Source organism: Xenopus tropicalis, chromosome 4 (assembly GCF_000004195.4).
Source record: "Xenopus tropicalis strain Nigerian chromosome 4, UCB_Xtro_10.0, whole genome shotgun sequence".
NCBI classification, from domain to species: domain Eukaryota; kingdom Metazoa; phylum Chordata; class Amphibia; order Anura; family Pipidae; genus Xenopus; species Xenopus tropicalis.
Genome location: NC_030680.2, coordinates 70,849,709 through 70,869,221, shown reverse-complemented (window position 1 = coordinate 70,869,221; position 19,513 = coordinate 70,849,709). Strand labels below are relative to the sequence as shown.

General features: G+C 35.9%; 1 protein-coding gene across 6 annotated transcripts in view; it reads left to right on the top strand.

Moving 5' to 3' along the window:
• The window catches only part of znf536 (zinc finger protein 536), a 242,912-nt gene that overhangs the window by 139,155 nt on the left and 84,244 nt on the right, over window positions 1-19,513 (top strand). For 4 of the 6 annotated variants that reach the window (XM_031900813.1, XM_012962268.3, XM_031900814.1 and 1 more), the window contains one exon: window positions 8,424-8,498. The exons of 1 other annotated variant lie outside the window; for it this stretch is intronic. In XM_031900813.1, the coding sequence (XP_031756673.1) occupies window positions 8,477-8,498 (22 nt within the window). In that variant the 5' untranslated portion in view covers window positions 8,424-8,476. Of the gene's footprint in view, window positions 1-8,423; window positions 8,499-19,513 lie in introns of those variants that run through there. One more of the 6 variants, XM_031900815.1, reaches the window with a different exon arrangement.

Sequence of the window (19,513 nt, the reverse complement as noted above, 5' to 3'; positions counted from 1 at the left end):
ACAAAACCACAGTCATTCTGTAAGTTTTATAGCTAGAAGGTTTTCTTGTAGGGTAATGAGAAGAGATTGTCTATTTTTAAGGTAAAAGATAGAACTGTCACAGAGTGATGAGCAGTAATAGAAAGTTTATTATTATTGGTATAGAACTAGCTGGATTCTTTAACATGCAGTGACTGGGTAATTTAGCTAGCTCCTGGATCCAATTAAAAAAAATCTATGTTGCGTCCACAGTGGGGGAAATGGTCAGAGCTCACTAACTGCTGTATATGAGATTGCTGCGTACCTGTGGCATGCTCCCTGTTACAAGCATTATTGGATGGAAAATGTATTAAACGCTCTCATCACAGATTTTTATTAGAAATACTTCAAGCAGCATTACATTTATCTAAGATGTCTCTTTAGAAACAGCTGATGCTCATTCATTTAGTTATTTTCTCCCCTTGATTGGACATTGTGGGGCATTGTTTATTGGAATTTATAGTTACTGAAATACAATTTTAATAGCTTGTCATATAAAATCATAGGTACTTTTACACAGAAACAGCTTTCCCAGTTCATCCATGTAGTGGGGTGAGTATCTGATACTTGATGTATACAGGTTGAGCTAAAGTGCAATTGTGGTGTCAAACAAAGGCCATAAAAGTTCTTTGGAGAAGCACATCCTCCTGCTGTCCTAAAGGTGGATTTGCTTAGTGTATCAGACTTACTGGTAAATAATATAAAATAAAATAGATGCAGTTGTTGTGTAATTGTTGTTGCTGCCCTTGTGCTTCATTGTGTAAATTTTTTGTATGTGTGAATATAGCATACTGTAGATTTCAGCGTGCTATTGCTAACCTGGCAGGACATATTATGAGTTTCAGTATGCTGCTGTATATAATGGATTACATGAAGATTATACAGACTTCATGTTGCTTGTTTCCTTTCTTGCCATTTCTATATCCAGGTTTTCCTGGAGTTTGCACAATCTATACTGTTTATTTCACCTTGATCCTTTATATATTCTGAGTTTGCCAATGGAGTGTTGCCCTGTGCGCCTTGTGGTTATAAAAGGATTGTACTAGTCAGGCACAACTTTTAAACTGCACAGATACCACAAGGTAGTATAAATGTTGATGATTGAGCTGAATTGTTGATTGATCCCTTGACTAATTCTTGGTCAAAAGTTGATCTTTTAGCAAAGCAGTTTGGAGTGGCTCCATAATAAAATAGGTGCCTAATAAAACCCCAATCTCAAACCAAATAACATTCACAGAAGGAAGAACAGATACGTCTTGAGAAAGAATGTGGGTGTAGATGGAGTGTTAAGGATGGAAACAGCTATTAAATAACCATTTCAAACAACTCTTTAGGAGTGTTTATCCAACATGTGTATTTGTTTGGATATGGATTGCTACAACATATTGAGTGGTAATTATATTAGTTTTCAAGGTTTTTTCAAGGTTTGAATACACATATATTATGTTGTGTGTATGACCCTGCCTTTTCTCTAAAATCATAATGATGGAATAGAAAACTTGAAAAAAGACTTAAAAATAGAACAATTGATTTGATAGTTATATTATTCATACATAGACCCTCTGGAGACTTTTCCATGAGTTTAATTCATCTGTTAAATGAGTTACAGGTACAATCTGTACTGTTGTACATTTTAATTTGGAGCTGCTGCAGGCAAAATAGAGATAAACCAGCAACTCATAGCAAGCTTATCTTGTTTTGGTACAGGTATAATTTGGTAGATTTTCTGGAATGCTTGAGACCTGGACTTTCCTAGATTAAGCATCATTCCTTTAGTAGGAACACCGTCATTTAGGAAAATGGCAGTGAAATATTTTTGGGGGGTTTCCTGATCTTTAGTAACATTTAAGGTTATTGAACCTTATATTGTCTTGCACTACCTATGACAATCACCATAAAACTCTTGGTGACACACTGATTAGACAATAATCATAGTGGGCAATGAAGGGTATTTTAGGCATTATAACCCACAGTGTTTGAGCAACTACTTCCAAATATATAATAGCAGATTCAAATGATGACTTTAATTTTTGCTGGACATGTGACTTACCCACAGTTTTATGAGCTTTCCTTCTCAGTAAACTTTTCGTAGTATAGTAGTCATTCAAGTTACCATGCCAAGTCTCATCATATCTAAACCACTACTAAGCCCACAAATAAAATCACAGAACACTTATTATTATTACTACACAGTTTAGGTTATCATGGTCACTATTATGTCTTCATTTAGACCATTGCTTGGCCACTCAACTGGTGGGTAAAATCAGGTTTGTCTGATCCTTTGGCCCCAAGACAAACAATCATATCACATGGAGGCCTATACAGACTAATAGGGAAAAGACTGGCTGGTTCAGCTATTGCCAGAGTTTCCCAATCAATATCTGAATCAGCCCTTGATAGGAAAAGAAATTGTTGTCTTAACTTGCTGCTTTTTCAAGAAAATCTGAGCTACTAGTAGCAGCTACTTTTTCATGGCTACTTAACTCCAGAAAATACCTTTCCATAGACAATACTGAGAATTGCCTCTGATAAAAGAGAGACAATTATCAGTAAATGATCAGCATTGTGCATTCTAGTAGCCAGAACAAGTAGCTGCTACTAGTAGCTCCATTTGTCTTCACCCTTAGAAGTGATGGGGCCTGAGCCAAAACAAAATATGTGGAGTTAGGATTACCCAGCCTTTTACTTCCAGTATCCTTCCCTTGAAAGCTTTTGGCTATAAGTGGATATTGAGAGTTGCAGTTTAGCAACAGCTAAAGGACTTCAGCTTGAGCATCACTAATATAAAGTGTTTGTGTAGCCATCTTGGTCTACTATACCCCCACACCCTAGTTTTCCACTTTTCTGTGGTGCCCGACATTGTCAGAGCCCATAACCAAACTTTTTTCCTATATACACTTATTTATACACATGAATACCAACTTGCTTGATTATGCAGCGTTGTGAATATCTGCTACAAAATTTTATGTATAGAGCAACAGATAAGGGGTAAACCATTTTAAATGTTTAGAATTTATAACCTTATTTACCAGCTTTTTATAAGTGTTGTCATTATGCTTACGCCCTACTAAAATTTCACTGTGGCTCTCAAATATAAAGCAGCACGCAAATATAACTGTGGAGGTGCAAAATATGACTGCAGAAATCTGAAACAGAACTGAATAGTTTATAAGTAGCATATTTACCAGTAAAGGATTCTTCCAAGCTTTCAGAGATCTGGCCAAATGATGAGGATTGCTGCGTTTGTACCGAGTTACAGAAATCTGCCTAACAGATGTCAATATTACCTCTGTTCAGCATTAATATACATAAACAAATGAACTTGTTTTTCATTATAACATTTATATTGCAGCAATCAGTAATGTCAAGTGAGTACATTTTATCCAAATAACATATGAAACAACAAAGGCGAAATGCGCGCGCACACAGAAAAATTAAATAAAGACTGGGAATCTGAGGACACCACAATCAGAAAACACCAATGCTGGATTTTAAAATGGGTGACCTATAGAGACTCTTTAAATATCCTAGTTATTTTAGTTTCATTGTAATCTAGCCCAGGTCTGTACTTATTGTTCTGGTCTGTGTTAAAAAAAGAGAAGAGGAAAAAAAAATCACGTTCATTTCAAGAAGCTGTTATGGTATTGATCCTTGTAAAGACTTCCATTAACTGACCAATCTAAATCTCATAAGTGATGTCAGGATAGTTATGCATTTTGCTTGGTTCAAGTCAGCAGCCATTATGTTAGAATTCAGCCAGCGTCTCAATGTGGCTGCTAAATTATTTCTAAATACAGAACGAGGACAGCTTAGCATTTCTGCAGTTTGAGGCGGACACACACAAAGAAAAATGACAACGTGCCACCTCCGTGTTTTTAAAATATTAACGTTGTATTGGAATAGTATTTTTGGAGCACAAACCTGAGGCACCAGAGGATAAGTGACATAAACAAAGGCAGCTGGTCTGCATGAAATAATGGAACAATAAGGCCCTTACAGCCGCTCTCATCACTCTAGTATGCTAATTAGCATTCTGTTGTGGCCGCAACACTGAAAACATATAATCTGTATTGGTGTACTGTACAGCTGTAAACACACATTCTTTTTTTGTGTTTTTTTTTAAGTCCCTAGAGTTAGCTTTGCCACTGACGTGTGTGTGTGGGCCAAGCTTCAGATCATCACGATTAAAATACCCCATTGTTGATCTTTACATTAACACCCTGGATGTTGGCATAATCATTGCACTTGCACACATTTAGATTAAAATAAGCTGCCTTTGAGGCAGAAGCTGTAGAGAAGAAGAGACTAACTCCAGAGATAGTGACAAATTCTTTAAGCCACCCTGGGTGATTCTCTTTTCACATGCTACTAGCAGACCAGGTAAAACTTTGATGGCAGGTGGGCCAACATTATTTGTGTTCATGGACTTTTGTTACCCTGCTCTGTCTGCAGATTTCTTTCCATTTCACTGTGATAGTTTAGATTTTTACTACACAAGCTTTTTGTTAAAACTAAAGAAGTTTTCATTAAATTAGGTTTATACACTGGAAGGATTCCCTTATATCCAAATGTAATACTATAACTTTCTGCAACTGCGAATACTTCAAATTGAAATGTATAACTTTTAAGAACCACTGTGTGATGTAAAAATCCTCAGTAGAGTTACTCACTATTACACAAGTATAAGTGTGTGCATAATGGAATACTAGAAGAAATCCACTGGGAGAGTCTTGTATTTAGAACTGGTCCGTTTAGTAGCACTGCACAGCACAACATGCTTCAAACGAACCTAGTAACACCTTTTGTAATATTTTCCCCACTGTATATTTCACCTGAGTAAGGTCCACAGACAGCCATCCTAGGGAGGTGGTAAATAACTACCAGAGGAGAAGTTACAGCTATGGTTGCCACCTTTTCTGAAATTTTTTTTTCCTATTACTAATATTGGCATAAAGCAACCTTTTATGCTAGGCTGGGAAAATACCAGCCAGGTGGCAACCCTAGTTACAGCATATGCAATTTACAAGACATACTTTCTATTTTGGCCATGAAGTTGCTTACATGTGCAAGATACCTCTCTGTATTTGCAGCCCTACCCTCCAACCCCTCCATCTTGCTTGAAGGGTGTAAATGGGTGCCCTAGAGGGATATGTTTAGCTATGGGGGTGGCAGACTTGCCTGAAATAGCCCTGCAAGGAAATATACTTCTCTGTGCAACCAAACCAAAACTCCTGGAACTTTTTAGATGTAAATCATTTTTTTTAATAATATATTGTTTTAATGTAAATAGAAATGTCCCATTTCCTATAAAGGTCAGTAGGGGTACGTTAACTATCATTATATTATGGTTATAATTTGCTGGATAGTTCTGCCAAGCTGTTAAACCCAGCATTAGCTTATGTTACAAAACAGAGAGCTAAATGCCTTTTCTGTTCTATTGCTTTCCCAGCGACAGAGTTACAAAACGCAGTTTCTATAAAGAATTAAAGTATAAGAATCTTATGCTAACAAAACAGTTCAAAAGTTCAGGAATAACATTGTTAATTGGGGGCAGTCTTTCAGTTGAATTTATTAAACACAGATGGTGTGAAAAATGTAATATTGATTTTGATAGAAAAATAGTCATAGCACAAGCTATGCTACTTAAAAACAATTAAAATAATTATTGTATTTTACACCCAACACACTGATGATTTTTCTGTGGCTATTTATTAGATATAAAAAATGTATCAAGATCTGCATTAATATCCAGTCTTAGGGGCTGGTTTATTGACTATCGAACTGAGGAGTCCACTGGGATTTGTATCAGATCTATATTTATCCCCAGTTATTAACACTTTCCTGACCGTGTTTAACAAATTGCGATATTTATTAACGCATTTACTGCTTTTGATCAATGTGTCAAATCTGTCAAAATGGGTTCAACTTCTTTGAGCAATCAATCTCTTTTGTCTGCTATGAGGTGCTACGTCAATCCACGCTTTGTCAAAATTGGACAAGCCAAGTGTAGAAGAAGCTGCCTAGCTTTATAAAGGGGTATAAATTGTTTTACACCTAAAAATGACTACAAAGGCATGTAAAGTAATGGCATATTTAGTCATCTCTGTTGTAGTCCTTACACATCAATTAACATCTTGCTTCCTAATAGTGTGAATTACATTACAAAGAGCTAATAGCTCTATTTACAATGTGTGTTTTTTTTTTTTTTAATTCCTGACAAATGCAGAAAATGAAGCCATTATTTTACACCGTAAAGACCTGTTTAACCCAAGGGAACACATATAGGCAGTGATGACTTCCGGTTTGAAGGGGTTTCGAAGGATGCACAGATTTGGCTGAATACCAAAGCAAATCTAAACCATCATTTACATGTTAAAATTTGAGTGGTAGGAAAAAAATTGCATCATGTAAACAAAAAATGTATCACTTACATGTTTCCAGAGCTGGAAAGGAACATTACTTTAAGGATTCACATTCTGTTCAGCTAAACACAAAAGATTCAGCCAAATCCAGCAATATCCAGATTTAGCCGAATCCTCAACCAAATCTTGAATTTCTCCTAGTTAAACACCTCATTCTATGCCAACATATTACACCTGCTCTGTACATGCCAAAATCTATTACACCTCTTAACTGTGAATTATTTTTTTGTGTAGCTGGCCTTAATGTGGTGATATGTGAAGTATTGTAACATTATTTTGTTTTACATATTGCTCTAAAAGCATTATTGCCTGTAGGCAACTGGTACTGGTAATATGTTGAAACTCCTACTCCTACCTTAATACAAAAGTTATTGTATACAAAAGGGAAAATTGTGGGTATAACATTTCTATATAGATAACACCAAGACAAGAATAATATCTTTATTGCTGCAGATCGCCAGCCACTGTATAAGTACACTCAAGCAATCCTGTTACTTGTCATGTCAGTCTTGCACCTAAGAAAAAAACTAAACCCATTATGATTTTATAAATGTATTTTTTAAAAGCAACACAGTTTAACTTGACCACTTTGGTGTTCCTGTAAAATAAATTGTAATGTTCCTAAAAATATATATAGACATAAACGAAATGTAAATCACTTTCTGTGCTTTTATAAATCTGACTTAAGTTTTGTCAAAATATGCATTGAGAAATGGTAATTCTGGACATTTTTCAAGCTGTAGATTTGCTTTGTATGGTTATCGAGGACAATAATAAGTGGGGAAAAAAGCATTGTCAAAACACTGCATACACTTGAAAATAAGCCCATTAATACAGCTAGCTGCTGTGTAAGAACATCTATTAAAGTACGCTAGTCAGAGGACTGTCGGAGATTTGGTCCAAGTTGGTCCAAAATGACAGGCTATGCAAAACCTATATGCAGAGGCAATGTAAGTTACAATTAACCCTTTCAGCACATTTTGTAGTTTTGGTTAGTGCTTTGCAATTCTTTGCTGTCCCCTACAGCACTGAGGAGAAAGAACAGGCTCTTATCAGTCCATCAGATTATTATAGTTCAGCTTCTTCTATTTACTTGATTGTATCTCTTATAGATTAAGTGTATGTGAAATTGCATGTACAGTTCTCTTTTAAAAGATGTAATGTTTTAAATGATCAATAAGCAGATTCAAAGCTTTTGGCTCATGTGAACTAGAATACACTGCAATAACAGTACAAAAGAGCCCTTTTTTAACACCAGCCTTGTCTTATAAAATGATTCACTTATAAATTGTCATTATTTTCTATTTGGGCAGAACAAGGAAGCAACATACATTTATGATGGCTGTTATAATGTTGTAATGTTGCTCGAAAAATCTGTTGCTAACAGTTCTATATAGTAAATACGGTGACTGTAGCAACAAAAATGAAATACTAGAGAGCAAGAGTGACCTCTTCAAAGTCTTAAGTTAAATGTTCGCAATAACAGATAGAAACTACTTCAAAAGGCCACTGGATGAGAAAAGAGGTTTTACATGCATTTAACTGCTTTTACATTGTACTAAATGGCATTTGTTTATTAAACTGTAATATAATTTGTATAAATAAACCCATTTTTAGCAACAAAGCATCCAATGCAATATCCTGTAGGGACCATTGCATTGCAGATTTACATGGCTTTCAGTGTGGATGCAGTGAAAAACAAGGGTCAAATGTTACGCTTAGCTCCTCTCATGCCTACAGTGATAAAACCTTATCCTGTTGCCCTCAGCTAATAATTATATTCCTGATACAAATAAATGTAGATAAGGTATCAATTTTTGTTACTGGACCATAACTAACTTTTAGGGCAGTGTAGATCAAATAAGAAGCTTTTAGTCACATTTCATTTTTGCTTTATCTCTCACAATCTTGTGTTAATATGGCTTACAAATTACATGTGAGGCTATATATTTATTATGTTTCACCTCTTATATTTCCATTCAGGCCTTGTCCTCTTTCTCTTCAGTCTCTTATTTAAAGTCCTGCCTGGTTGAGGGATGCGGGACCAAAAAGTGAAAGGTTAGTTGCTAACTGTTTATGATTTTTGCTGTCTATAGCATGGTAAGTGCTCCAGTAAAAAATAAATTTTCAGTTTATATTTTTTTTTTAAATGGGGTTATTATACTTGCTTGAACCAAACATAATGCTTATGCATGATTATTTCCTAAAGAAGATCCCCAATTTAGACAGAGACAGAGAGGTGGAGTTGCTTTTGGCAATGTCCCATATCCCTAGCAGACAAAGTGATAGGACTTTTAGCCACTCTTGGTACCCTTCAGATATTTTTTGTCCAGTAAACCAGCTACTTTATGTTTATTTGTATTGCTAAAGGGTTAAACGTATGAAATAAATGACAAATCTACACTTAAAAAGGGTCCGTAAAGGGCCATTCATCTCTGCATATTTCCACATTCTAGACATGAAAATCAGGCTGTTTTATTTAAGGCTTTTATTTATCTAAAATGAATTCATGCATTCACAGCTGTAAAAAAGGCTTTGATTAATGGAACGTTAGACTTTATTATAGATTTTTAATACTAATGCACAACGACTCTTTACAAATGCAAATTAAGGAAAGGTGATATGAACAGAAAATATTGGGATCCTGATAATATATCTTTGCTTTCATAAATGTATATAATTATTAAGTGAGCTTTAGCTCCAGATGTAGCTACAATAGAGCCTTCTAAATGTTAGAAGAATGAAAAATTGCTTGGAACGAATGGGAACGAAATCAAGAGCACACCTGGTTTTGACAAAGATTGCATTTACAGACTGCTGCGCTATCGCATTACAGAGAAAGACCAAGTCTTTGGGAGCAGCTGTAGAGAAAGCCCTGGCAAATCTGCATGCAAATAGCAGCACATTGTTAACTTAATCAGATGCCGAGGAAAAGATGTGCCAGCCCATGATAGGGATGATCTATAAACAAGTGCACAGTCCGCAGAGATTCGAGGGGCACAGCAGATATAAAAAGAGATACCACTAGGGTACTGCCTATGGGTCATCACCTTCTTTCTTGCTGATCTAAGAATATTGTGATTCTAAATTCCATTAATACACTCACAATATCTTATTATTCCATGGGCAATACACAGCCTATGGTTTGTCTTCATAAAGAAAGGACTGAATAATTAGATTCAACTGTGGTGGATGCCATTTGGTTAATTGTGTTGTTACCAGTGATATTCTTAACTGCAATAAAAGTATAATATGTAGATTAATCCCAATGGGCTGGATAGCCTTCAAACAAAGTTTTATTATGAAACAGCAGCAAACAGATAAGGCAATTTTGGCATGGCTTAATTTAAACTGAAAAATCCACAAATCTAAAAATGATTCAACTTGTTTCTAAATCACTGCCCAGGTCCTAAAGCTGGACATTGCGGGCAGGATATTCCATTTTCCCCTTAAGGGTATCCTTTGCTACATTGTTGCTGAAGTGATGCAACATCTCTAGATGATTCCAATCTTACTGAGGGGTTTCAAGGTTAATTTGTTCTTGTTTACAAAAGGGCAGTAGTTTAGCAGGTCTTGTAGCGGAAGTGTTACCCTGCGGTGCTAAAAACTGTGTTGTTAGATAAGAAGCTTTAATAATTAGTACATATAATCTGCTGTGTAGACATGGGTGTGCCCCATGGGACTCATGGGTCCAGTAGTGCTGTATATGCCACATTTGTATAACAGATAACAGATAAGCTACTTAGAAAGCAAAGGTTTTAGTGCCAAAATGGAAACAGGATTTAAATATTATTCGTGGGTCTTGGGTTACAATGTACAAAAGTCATTCAAGTTCACCCCTCCAAGTAAGTCCCACTACACACGTATCCCACACATAAACACAACTATCTATACATTCACATATCTAAACTGTATAGATGGTCATATAACTCTTGTGTGACTTCTAATATTGTTGTATGTTACAAAATGGGGTACAGTGTTACCTAAATAATAATTAACAGGAACTCTTTTGTATGCAGTTCTTTAAGCAGCCAATTTAACTTGTCTTAGCCAAGTCTGATCTACCTGCTTACAAACTTTTTACAATAATGTTTTTGGCTCTGTGGCTTTAGTTTTCTAATAGTTTCTATAACAACAGATCTCCCACTCAGAATATTGTAAAGCAGTGTTATTGTATGGGTTTACATTCATGGTGTTATTAAAGGCCATTACACACAAGACTAAAAAGAATATTTAAAACATCTTATAACATGACAGTTCTTTTCTGTCTTCCATGAATTTTATTTTTTTTATTTACCTTTTCAGCCAATACTAATAATGACCACTACAGAACTCTGATTTACAGAACTACTGATTTTTAACAAGTTTACATGTTTTCCCATACAAACGTACTTATTCTTCATTAATTTGGTTCATGATTCTAAAAACTATATCATTTCATGTTCTGTCTGACACTTTCTGTTTAATTTGAATAAAGTTTTGGGTAAACCTATAAAAAAATATGCAAAATGCATTAAAGTCTATGGGCTTTTTTTCATGCAAAATACACTGAAGTCATTTGAAGTCATTTTTTGAAGTTAATAGGTGTTTTTTGGACTGCGTTTAAAATTTGCAAGAGAAATTTAATTGCAGTGTCCTGGAAAAATCTGGTGATGGCAAAATACGGAAATTTGCAGCATTAGGGCATTAATAATAATAGTAATACTGTTTTTTTTAACACACATTCACACACAGTAGGGCCAATTATACTAGGAGACAATGAACCTGTCTGTAAAGGGATGCACCTTTCACTGAATGCAGTACTGCCTGCATTCAGCAGCACTCCATTTAGAGGCGGCAGTTGGTGGGTAGCATGTATTCAACCCCTAGAACACCCTCTAGCTTTTCAGACTATGGAGCATCAGGGTTCATAACGTGCATTAGTGCCATATTCTTACCTATGGAAGGTGTTAAGTGTAGGACTGCCTACACCCAGAGGTGCTGCACTATTTACTTTGTATTGAATTCTTATTTCAGCACAAGGTATAGAACAATAATGCAATAATTATTGTTTCAGATGCAACTGCATAGGATATGGCTTTTTAGTTTTACTTCTATAACACCACACACAGGGGATGACTTATCAACGTTCAAGATTTTTTTCATGATTTGAGGTTTTTATTTACTAAAAGACTCAAATTCGAGTTATTGTTTAAAAACTTGAATGTCTGGTATTAATTAAGTGCAAAAAACCCTAAAACTTTGCCATGTAAAAGCTTGCAAGTTTCTTTTGAAGTCAATGGGAGTTGTTCTAGGCAAAGTCAAGGCATTTTTTCATTTCGAGATATTCCAGTTTTCGAGTTTTATTTGAGTTTGTAAGCTAGAAAATTAGAGGTATTCAAGTTTTTTTATTCAAATTAGTTTTCATCATTAATAAATAAGCGAGCATTCAATATGCGTGTTTATTCGATTTAGAAAAATAAACTCGAATTCACAAACTCGAAAAAATGTTTAGTATTTCAGTTATTCTGTTCTGTTTTTCTTACTGTATTTACTGCTATGCCACTTTCTAAAAAATAAATGTGATTTATTTTAAATTCATTTATAAATGTAACTGCTATTTAAAAAGTGTTAACCAGGAGATGGAATATGTCCAGTGCCTCTTTTGTCATCCATTTGAATATCATAAGCCTACCCTGTCATGGCCATTGGGGGCTGGTGTATAGCACTCTATTGCAGCTATGTGGGAGTTGGGGAGATGGCAGGATACCATTAAGCTGGCAAACCACTAACAAATCTAAGCAGAAGTTGTGATACCCCTGTTTATAGGATGCGGTCTGAATCTTTGAGTTTACTGTTTTAGGTAAAAACTAACATTTTTTAAGTGTAAAATAGTTAAATAAAATAAGAAACAAAGACAAATTCATATCAAATAATTTGATTTCATCCAATATTAATTACTATTGGTAAAAATGAAGTATGTTAGCTTAAGTTTTGTCTAATTACTGGTTTTAAATTACTGTCATTGCAACTGTTTTATAAACGGAGACAAAGGAACCCTTTCCTTCATAGCAACATAGAATAAGAGGAGGGGACTTAGCCAAAGGTTCTGGTTAACCTTTATTGTTGTCTAGGAGACATTACTAGGGGAGCAGCATTTGTATCCATTGCAGTGAATGACAGAATGTATGACACAGATGATGTACTCAGGCATGTAGATGGGGAGTACCAATTCATATACTTCTCTGTACTCTGCCAGAGGGTTAATTAAGTGGCATTGTTTGTTGGCACCAATATGAGCTCAGTGTTTGTAATAAGCTTCAGCAGCCATGGCTGAATCAACTAGTAAGGGGAGGGAAAAGACAGAACAGTGCCTTAAATATAGATTCTGACTTACATACTCACCATGGAAAATATGTATGTAAAGGATATACATTTGGTTTAAAGGGAACCTTTCACCCTTATTCCAAATCCTTTTCTACCATGTTAGTTATGCAAAATAAACAATACTTACACTATATAAACTATTTACATTTATTTCTTTCAGTGGGATTTACAGTCACAGCAAGCTGTCAGGTGCCATTTTGTGTTAAGGCACATTTTGTATCGCCCCAAATTCTTGTTTTGTATGCGCCAGAATGGGGGACCTAATGCCCGTGCCCACACAGGCTACACAATTACATACCATGAGGAGGGAGGGGGGAATGAAAAATTCAGTGAATTTGGGTGATATTTTGTCACATAAATACATTTGCTCTCACCTTCTGCGGAACCTATTTTATAACACAAATTTATTTGCTCAGCCTCCACTTTCATGCTTTAATCTAACAAAATGACCGGGTACCCATGGCCCCAAATTAGTTTAGTGCAATTATCTGATAATATACTCTGTAGTGATTGTTCCATGCAGAATATATGTAGGACAAATTGAACAACTACTAAATTCTAAGACTTGTGTTAAGTATGGTTATAACTTTTGATTGACTTTTGACAGCTATTGTGTTGATTTTATTTACAAATGACTTTCATTTTGATTATCATTATTGATTAAACACACTGTTTAAGAGCATATTCTGTTTTCCATATATCTTTAAAGGACATAAGAGTATGAGGACTCGGATTGGTCGAATCCATGCTCCTGGCCTAACCGAATCCGAATCCTTACACATGTCTTATTGTAATGTAAACACGGAAGTTGAAAATCTTTCTCCCCGCGAACCCTTCCGTTGCCTAATTTTGCAAATTAGGGTTCGGATTTGGTTCGGTCTTTGGCCGAATCTCTCACAAAGAATTTGTGTTTCGGCCGAATCCAAAAAAAAGTGGATTCTGTGCATCCCTAATGGATAATGTTTCAGATGATTTGAGCAAATAACAGCTCCATTTCTTACAGAGATGGAGTGTTTTTCATTCATTAAGCTAAGGTTTGTATTTTATTGTCAATAATGCCACATGGGCAGATTGTGAGTGCTTTGGTAGCATCGGTATTTTACCTAAGATCACAGACACCATTGTATCCAAAATTGCCCTTCCCATGAAATCCAATAATATAGGCTGAAGAGTAAAACAATTGTTCTTTAAAAAGTTATATTTTTTCCCACAATGCAACCCACATAAGGGCTCTGGCACACGGAGAGATTAGTCGCCCACAACAAATCTCCCTGTTCACGGGCGACTAATCTCCCCGAAAAGCCATCCCACCGGTGAAAATGTAAATCGCCGGTGGGATGGCATATGCGGCGGCGCGATTTCAGTGAAATCGCTGGAGTTGCCTTGAGAGGAAATGGCTTTTCGGGGAGGGATTGTTTTTCGGGGAGATTAGTCGCCCGCGAACAGGGAGATTTGTCGCGGGCGACTAATCTCCCCTTGTGCCAGAGCCCTAAAGCTTGAATTGGGCATCAATTTAAATACTGAGTGGAGTGTTCCACACAAGCTCAGATAAGAAGAACCTTTGGATCTGCCAAGGCCAGCCATACCTTAAATGGGTTAATTAACAAACCAAAACAAGTGTTAGAAGAAAGCAAAAACCATAAAGCAGCTGATTCCCTTCTGTAAAAAAAAGATATACATTAATGCTATCTGCTCAGCAGTAAAGTTGCAAAACAAAACAATACCAAGAAGGTATTTTATTCTGTTTACTAAATCCCATGGCACATAAACATTCAAATGCAAATTCTTCAAAGCAGAAAGCTGCAGATTCAGGGAGTGTTATGCTTTAAAAACAGCTACCAGTAAAAGCAGTTTGGGAATATTTCAGACTGAATGCCAGTTTATTTAAAGCAGACCTCCCTCTTACAGGACCTATTTACAGTCTCTCTATGAGATTTCAGTTTTGAAAAGAATAATTTATGTGCTTGGAATGACTGGATTTATCCCTCTCTGCATGAATGCATATGCCATGTTGGTGTGTCCGTATAGAAAATCTGTTTGAGTATATATATATATATTCTTTTTATTATTATTATTATATATTTATATATATATTTATATATATATATAAAGAAATAGTAATGCTATAAAAGTAAGCACTCCTACTTTATGCATTAAAGCAGTGATAATTAAACCTTGATCAGGATTCTTAAAGGCCAAAGCTTGTTTTTTTCATTTAATGGGGGTTATGTAAAATAAGGGTAAAGTTTGCAGGAGTCCAGTTACCTGTAGCAGATTTAATGTGCTTTTCTAGTGCAATGAGAATATGTGACGCAAACCTCTGGCTAGTTGCTATGGATTACTGGACTGTGTCCAATAATAGGCTATGTAACTTCTGTTCACTTTTAAAATAATAATGGTTTTTTATTAAAGAATCCTTCAACCACCATTTTGTGATGGTCTGTGCGCTCCCTGACAGGAAATAATGCAGCTTTGTAGCAGGAAGTAAAAGTAAAGTAAAAGACAAAGCTCTGTCCACTCATTGGCTTATGTAACATAGCATGCATGTGCGCCCTTGGTTCGCGTGTAAACCGCATGAGCTAGGGGCGGCTTTTAGTACTTAAAATGACAAACAAAAAAAAAAATTATATTTTTTTGACAATGGTTTATTTTGATGAAGCAGTTTTTTTATTTGGGATGTTAATGCAATATATTTTTATACACCTGCAATTTTTAGGGGTATCGTTTTTCTTTAAGCTTAACTGGTTCAATAACATATTAATTGACATGGCCCTTAAATATAAGGGTTACATTTGCTAAGTTCAAAAGGCATGTAAGATTCATATGTAAGGCTCATATTTTAAGCATTAAAGGAAATTCTCAAGGAATGTTCCTTAATAGCATGAATATTCCTATATACATGTATACATATTTACCTGTAAATTGAGGCTGCAATATTGCTCTCTTCACCCAAAGTAAATGTAAAATCTCTTTATAGGTAACAATAGCAAAATTATTGTATATTTGCTTTTTAGAGACGTGCACAAGGAGACTCTGGATTCAGTATAGCTGACTGACTCATACATTCTTTATTGAAAGAAGCCTTGTACTGGTAACTAATGGTATTTAATGCCTGGAGTCATGTATCAGTGCTAGAGGTGGTGTTGCTATTGTTTCTCATGTATGACTTCAAATAATACATTGCACTTGCATGCTGTATGTTTAACATTAAATCCTTAAGGGAACTTAAAACTTGCTTAAAATATGGTGAATTGGTCATATTTTTTTGATCTGGAATTTTGTTGATTTTGCTAAGTTAACATGCTCAGAGCAGATACATATTATTGTTAAAGGACTTGATAATGTCTGCCTTTACAAACATAAAAGGGGTAATTTATGAACTGGAAGGTAGGGTTCAAAAAGAAAAAAAATGGGTGCAATCTGCACAAAGATCTGTGGCCATTAATACATTGTTGCTTGCAATCAGCAGGGCTGTATTCCTGAGGGGTGGGAGTGCTGAAGCATGTAGACTGTCCCAAATCCTGTCCCCTACCCGTCACCTAACTTAGTGCTCATGCACTTCTGCCCAGGGTCTTAGAATATTATATGACTCCTAAGGGTAGGATCAGACCCAGGACCCTTATGACTCAGGCTTGCTCTTATAGAACCCTGAGTGCTCATCCCTACCCCCTGATTATGGCAGAAGGAGAAAGCTATAGGTATGCAGTGACAGGCCCCTGAGATGGCAGCCCCAGTGGGCCCCAACCATCCCAGTCCAACTCTGCCTAAGGGCTCTAAGAACACAGAGACCTGCAGTATTTTATTTAGAAAGGAAGACTAGGTGCAAAGTGCAAAAATGTTGGATTGTGCCTGTTCATTGCACCTTGCCTTTCAGTTTGGAAATTACCTCTGTAATGTTTCTATAGGCTGGAATATCCAGTGTTTTTATGCAGAGAGGCTACTACTGGACAAAATGTATACACATGGTTAATAGTTTGACTTGCCATAATGATAACAACTTAACAGGTTTATCATTCGCTGTTCCACTTTAACCTCTATTACCTGTGGCCATGTATTAAAAGGATCACCTAGTGTAATTTAATAACTGCTTATATTAGTACTGCTATGCTGCATTAATACTTATATATTAAAACATAAGATTATTGATGTAGCACCAGAAACTCAATTAATTTCATTCCCCTCCTATATATATCATGAGAATGTTGCATATTTTAATCATGATGATAGTTTTTTTAATTTTTTTTTTCTCGGTTACTGTGAGCTAAAGTTTTTTTTTTTCATGCAGACAGAATCCTCCATATGTGATAAAAATAGGGCCAGTAAATGACATGCAGATAATGCGTTGATTGACTTCAAAGATATTCCTTCAGCTCAATTAGTTTTCTGCTTGACTTACACTTAATATGAGCAACTCTTTATAAACAACAGATTCCAGACATGTTTTTTTCTAAAAATATTGTTATGTCAAAGCCTCCAGTCTGGAAGCTATGAAATTAGACATATTGTAGGTAATGTTCACCTAAAGTGGGAATTGTGTACTGTTCAATTTCTGTTGAGATTTAACCTATTCATGTAGCAGATAGCAAAAGTGCCTTTTTAATGTGCAATGAGCAAAAAAAGAGAGAAGTAGGTTGCAGCATGTGAAAAGCAAGACAACTGGGTAACAGGGATGCTTCAAAAGTTTGCCACAATCAAGGATATAGGAGGTAGGTTGGCAAACGTGTGTCCTCACTCACACATATAACCCGAAACTGGTTAAAACAATTGTGGAATTTGGTTCTTAGGCTAAATTTGTTATGTGTAGTGTCATTTCTTTGCAAAAGCTGTTTGGTGCGCATGTCGTGACATAGTTATGTCTGGCTTTCACAGCTTGTTCATCTGGCATGGAGAAAAATATGTTTGTTTTGGGGTTGAGGTATAATACCACCTGGAATACCAGGTCTGGTAATCCAAAGCAAATTATCAATAGTAAGCCTTTTAAAAAGTAGCCTTCTTGTTATATACTATGGATTTCAGGGGGAACATGGACATGTGGGTTATGTGATGGACGAGATCATAGTGAGTCAGTTATTGGCTGGCCTTGGTGGTTGTAGGCTGTTTTGTGCATTCACAAACAGGTTCCTCATACTTACCTTCTACATCTGATAGCTTTAACAGATGGTTTGGGGATGTATTTCTGTGTAGATTCAAAGCATAAGCTAAGATAATAGGATATAGGGCAGTGGAAACTCCATCTAAGAGATCTGCAGTGATTTAAACATATTTCTTTTTTAATGAACATGTTGATTTAGTAAGAAGTAGAAATGGGCTTCTATGGTGCACATGGTGGAGGCACTTTAAGGAAAACCTATATATATGAATTAATATAATTGATGTGACAGAGGATACATCACATATTTACCTAGTTGTTTAGTGATGACAAGAGTGCATTTAGTAATGAGATGAAATAGCCATTACAATAGTACAATATTGATAAATTTGGCATCTAATGCTGATCCACACTCACAGGTCCTATAACAGTGTATGTGTTTACCGATTCAACAAGGAAGAAAATCACTAAACTATTGACTTTTTAAAACACTTGTGTGAGTATGCACCATTGATGTTATGCCCAGGCCATCTAGATAGATTGGTGCAATTTAAAACTTTTCACCATCTGTATATAACCCCCAGTAGACTTAAAGCAATGTAACTGAAATCAGGTGATCTCCATCCTAAATGTGGTGAAGCCGCAGCATATTTTTTTCATATATCGTCCTGCCTCTTCTTTAACTTCTGGACATTGGCTTCTTTGGTTAGAGTTTCCTATAGTAATTGCTCCTGCCACTTGGCTCCTAGGGTTTCTGAATGGAATTAAACTATGGTTTTACCACAGACTCTAATATTACTCTGTGACAGGGTACCTCACCACCATCTATTATGACCTGGAAGCAAGTAGTCAATTGTGAAATCCCTCTATTCTAACTTACCAATGACACCAGAAGCTCACCTTACCAAATTTGACAAGATATGGGGTCGCTGGTGTTATTTGGATATGACAACCATTTAGGATGCAAACTTCCTTGGTTCAGTTTTCTTCAACCATATGCCTGCTATGTTACCAAGAATGTGCTTAGGTGCCTATACAAATTGTACCCAAATTACAAATCACACAAAACCATTTATAACTATATGTCCTGTCTTGACCAAATAGTGAGCAACCTTTCTGGAAAGCATTAATTCTGTAAATATTGTTCCTTTAGCTGGTTTGGTTAAACAAATTCTAAACAAATTATCAAATTGGCATATGGACCCAACTGGCCAGTTTTTAACCTACAGGATTATAAGATAAGACTTTGATATCTGCTCCATAGTGCCAAAATCAATTTACTTTCTGATTATTGGATTGACTGGATGTAGGCAGGGCTGCTGTTAAGAATCATAGGGCCCCATACTACTTAATTAGTTAAACCCTCCCTTCATTGTACCCTAATTATAACTCATTGGTCAGAAACCCAAGCTCTGCCCACTGGTATGCAAGCACCACCCTCTTGTGATCCACAGATCACACTTGGGGCACCCCTTTCACAGACAAATAATAAAATAAAATTTGCATTGTAAGTTACTGCAAAGATAGATTAAAGCCACACACCTGCCAGCATGCCTGGATAACATCAGCTATATTCTAATAATGCTTGTATGTACTGCATGCATATGTTTATATGACA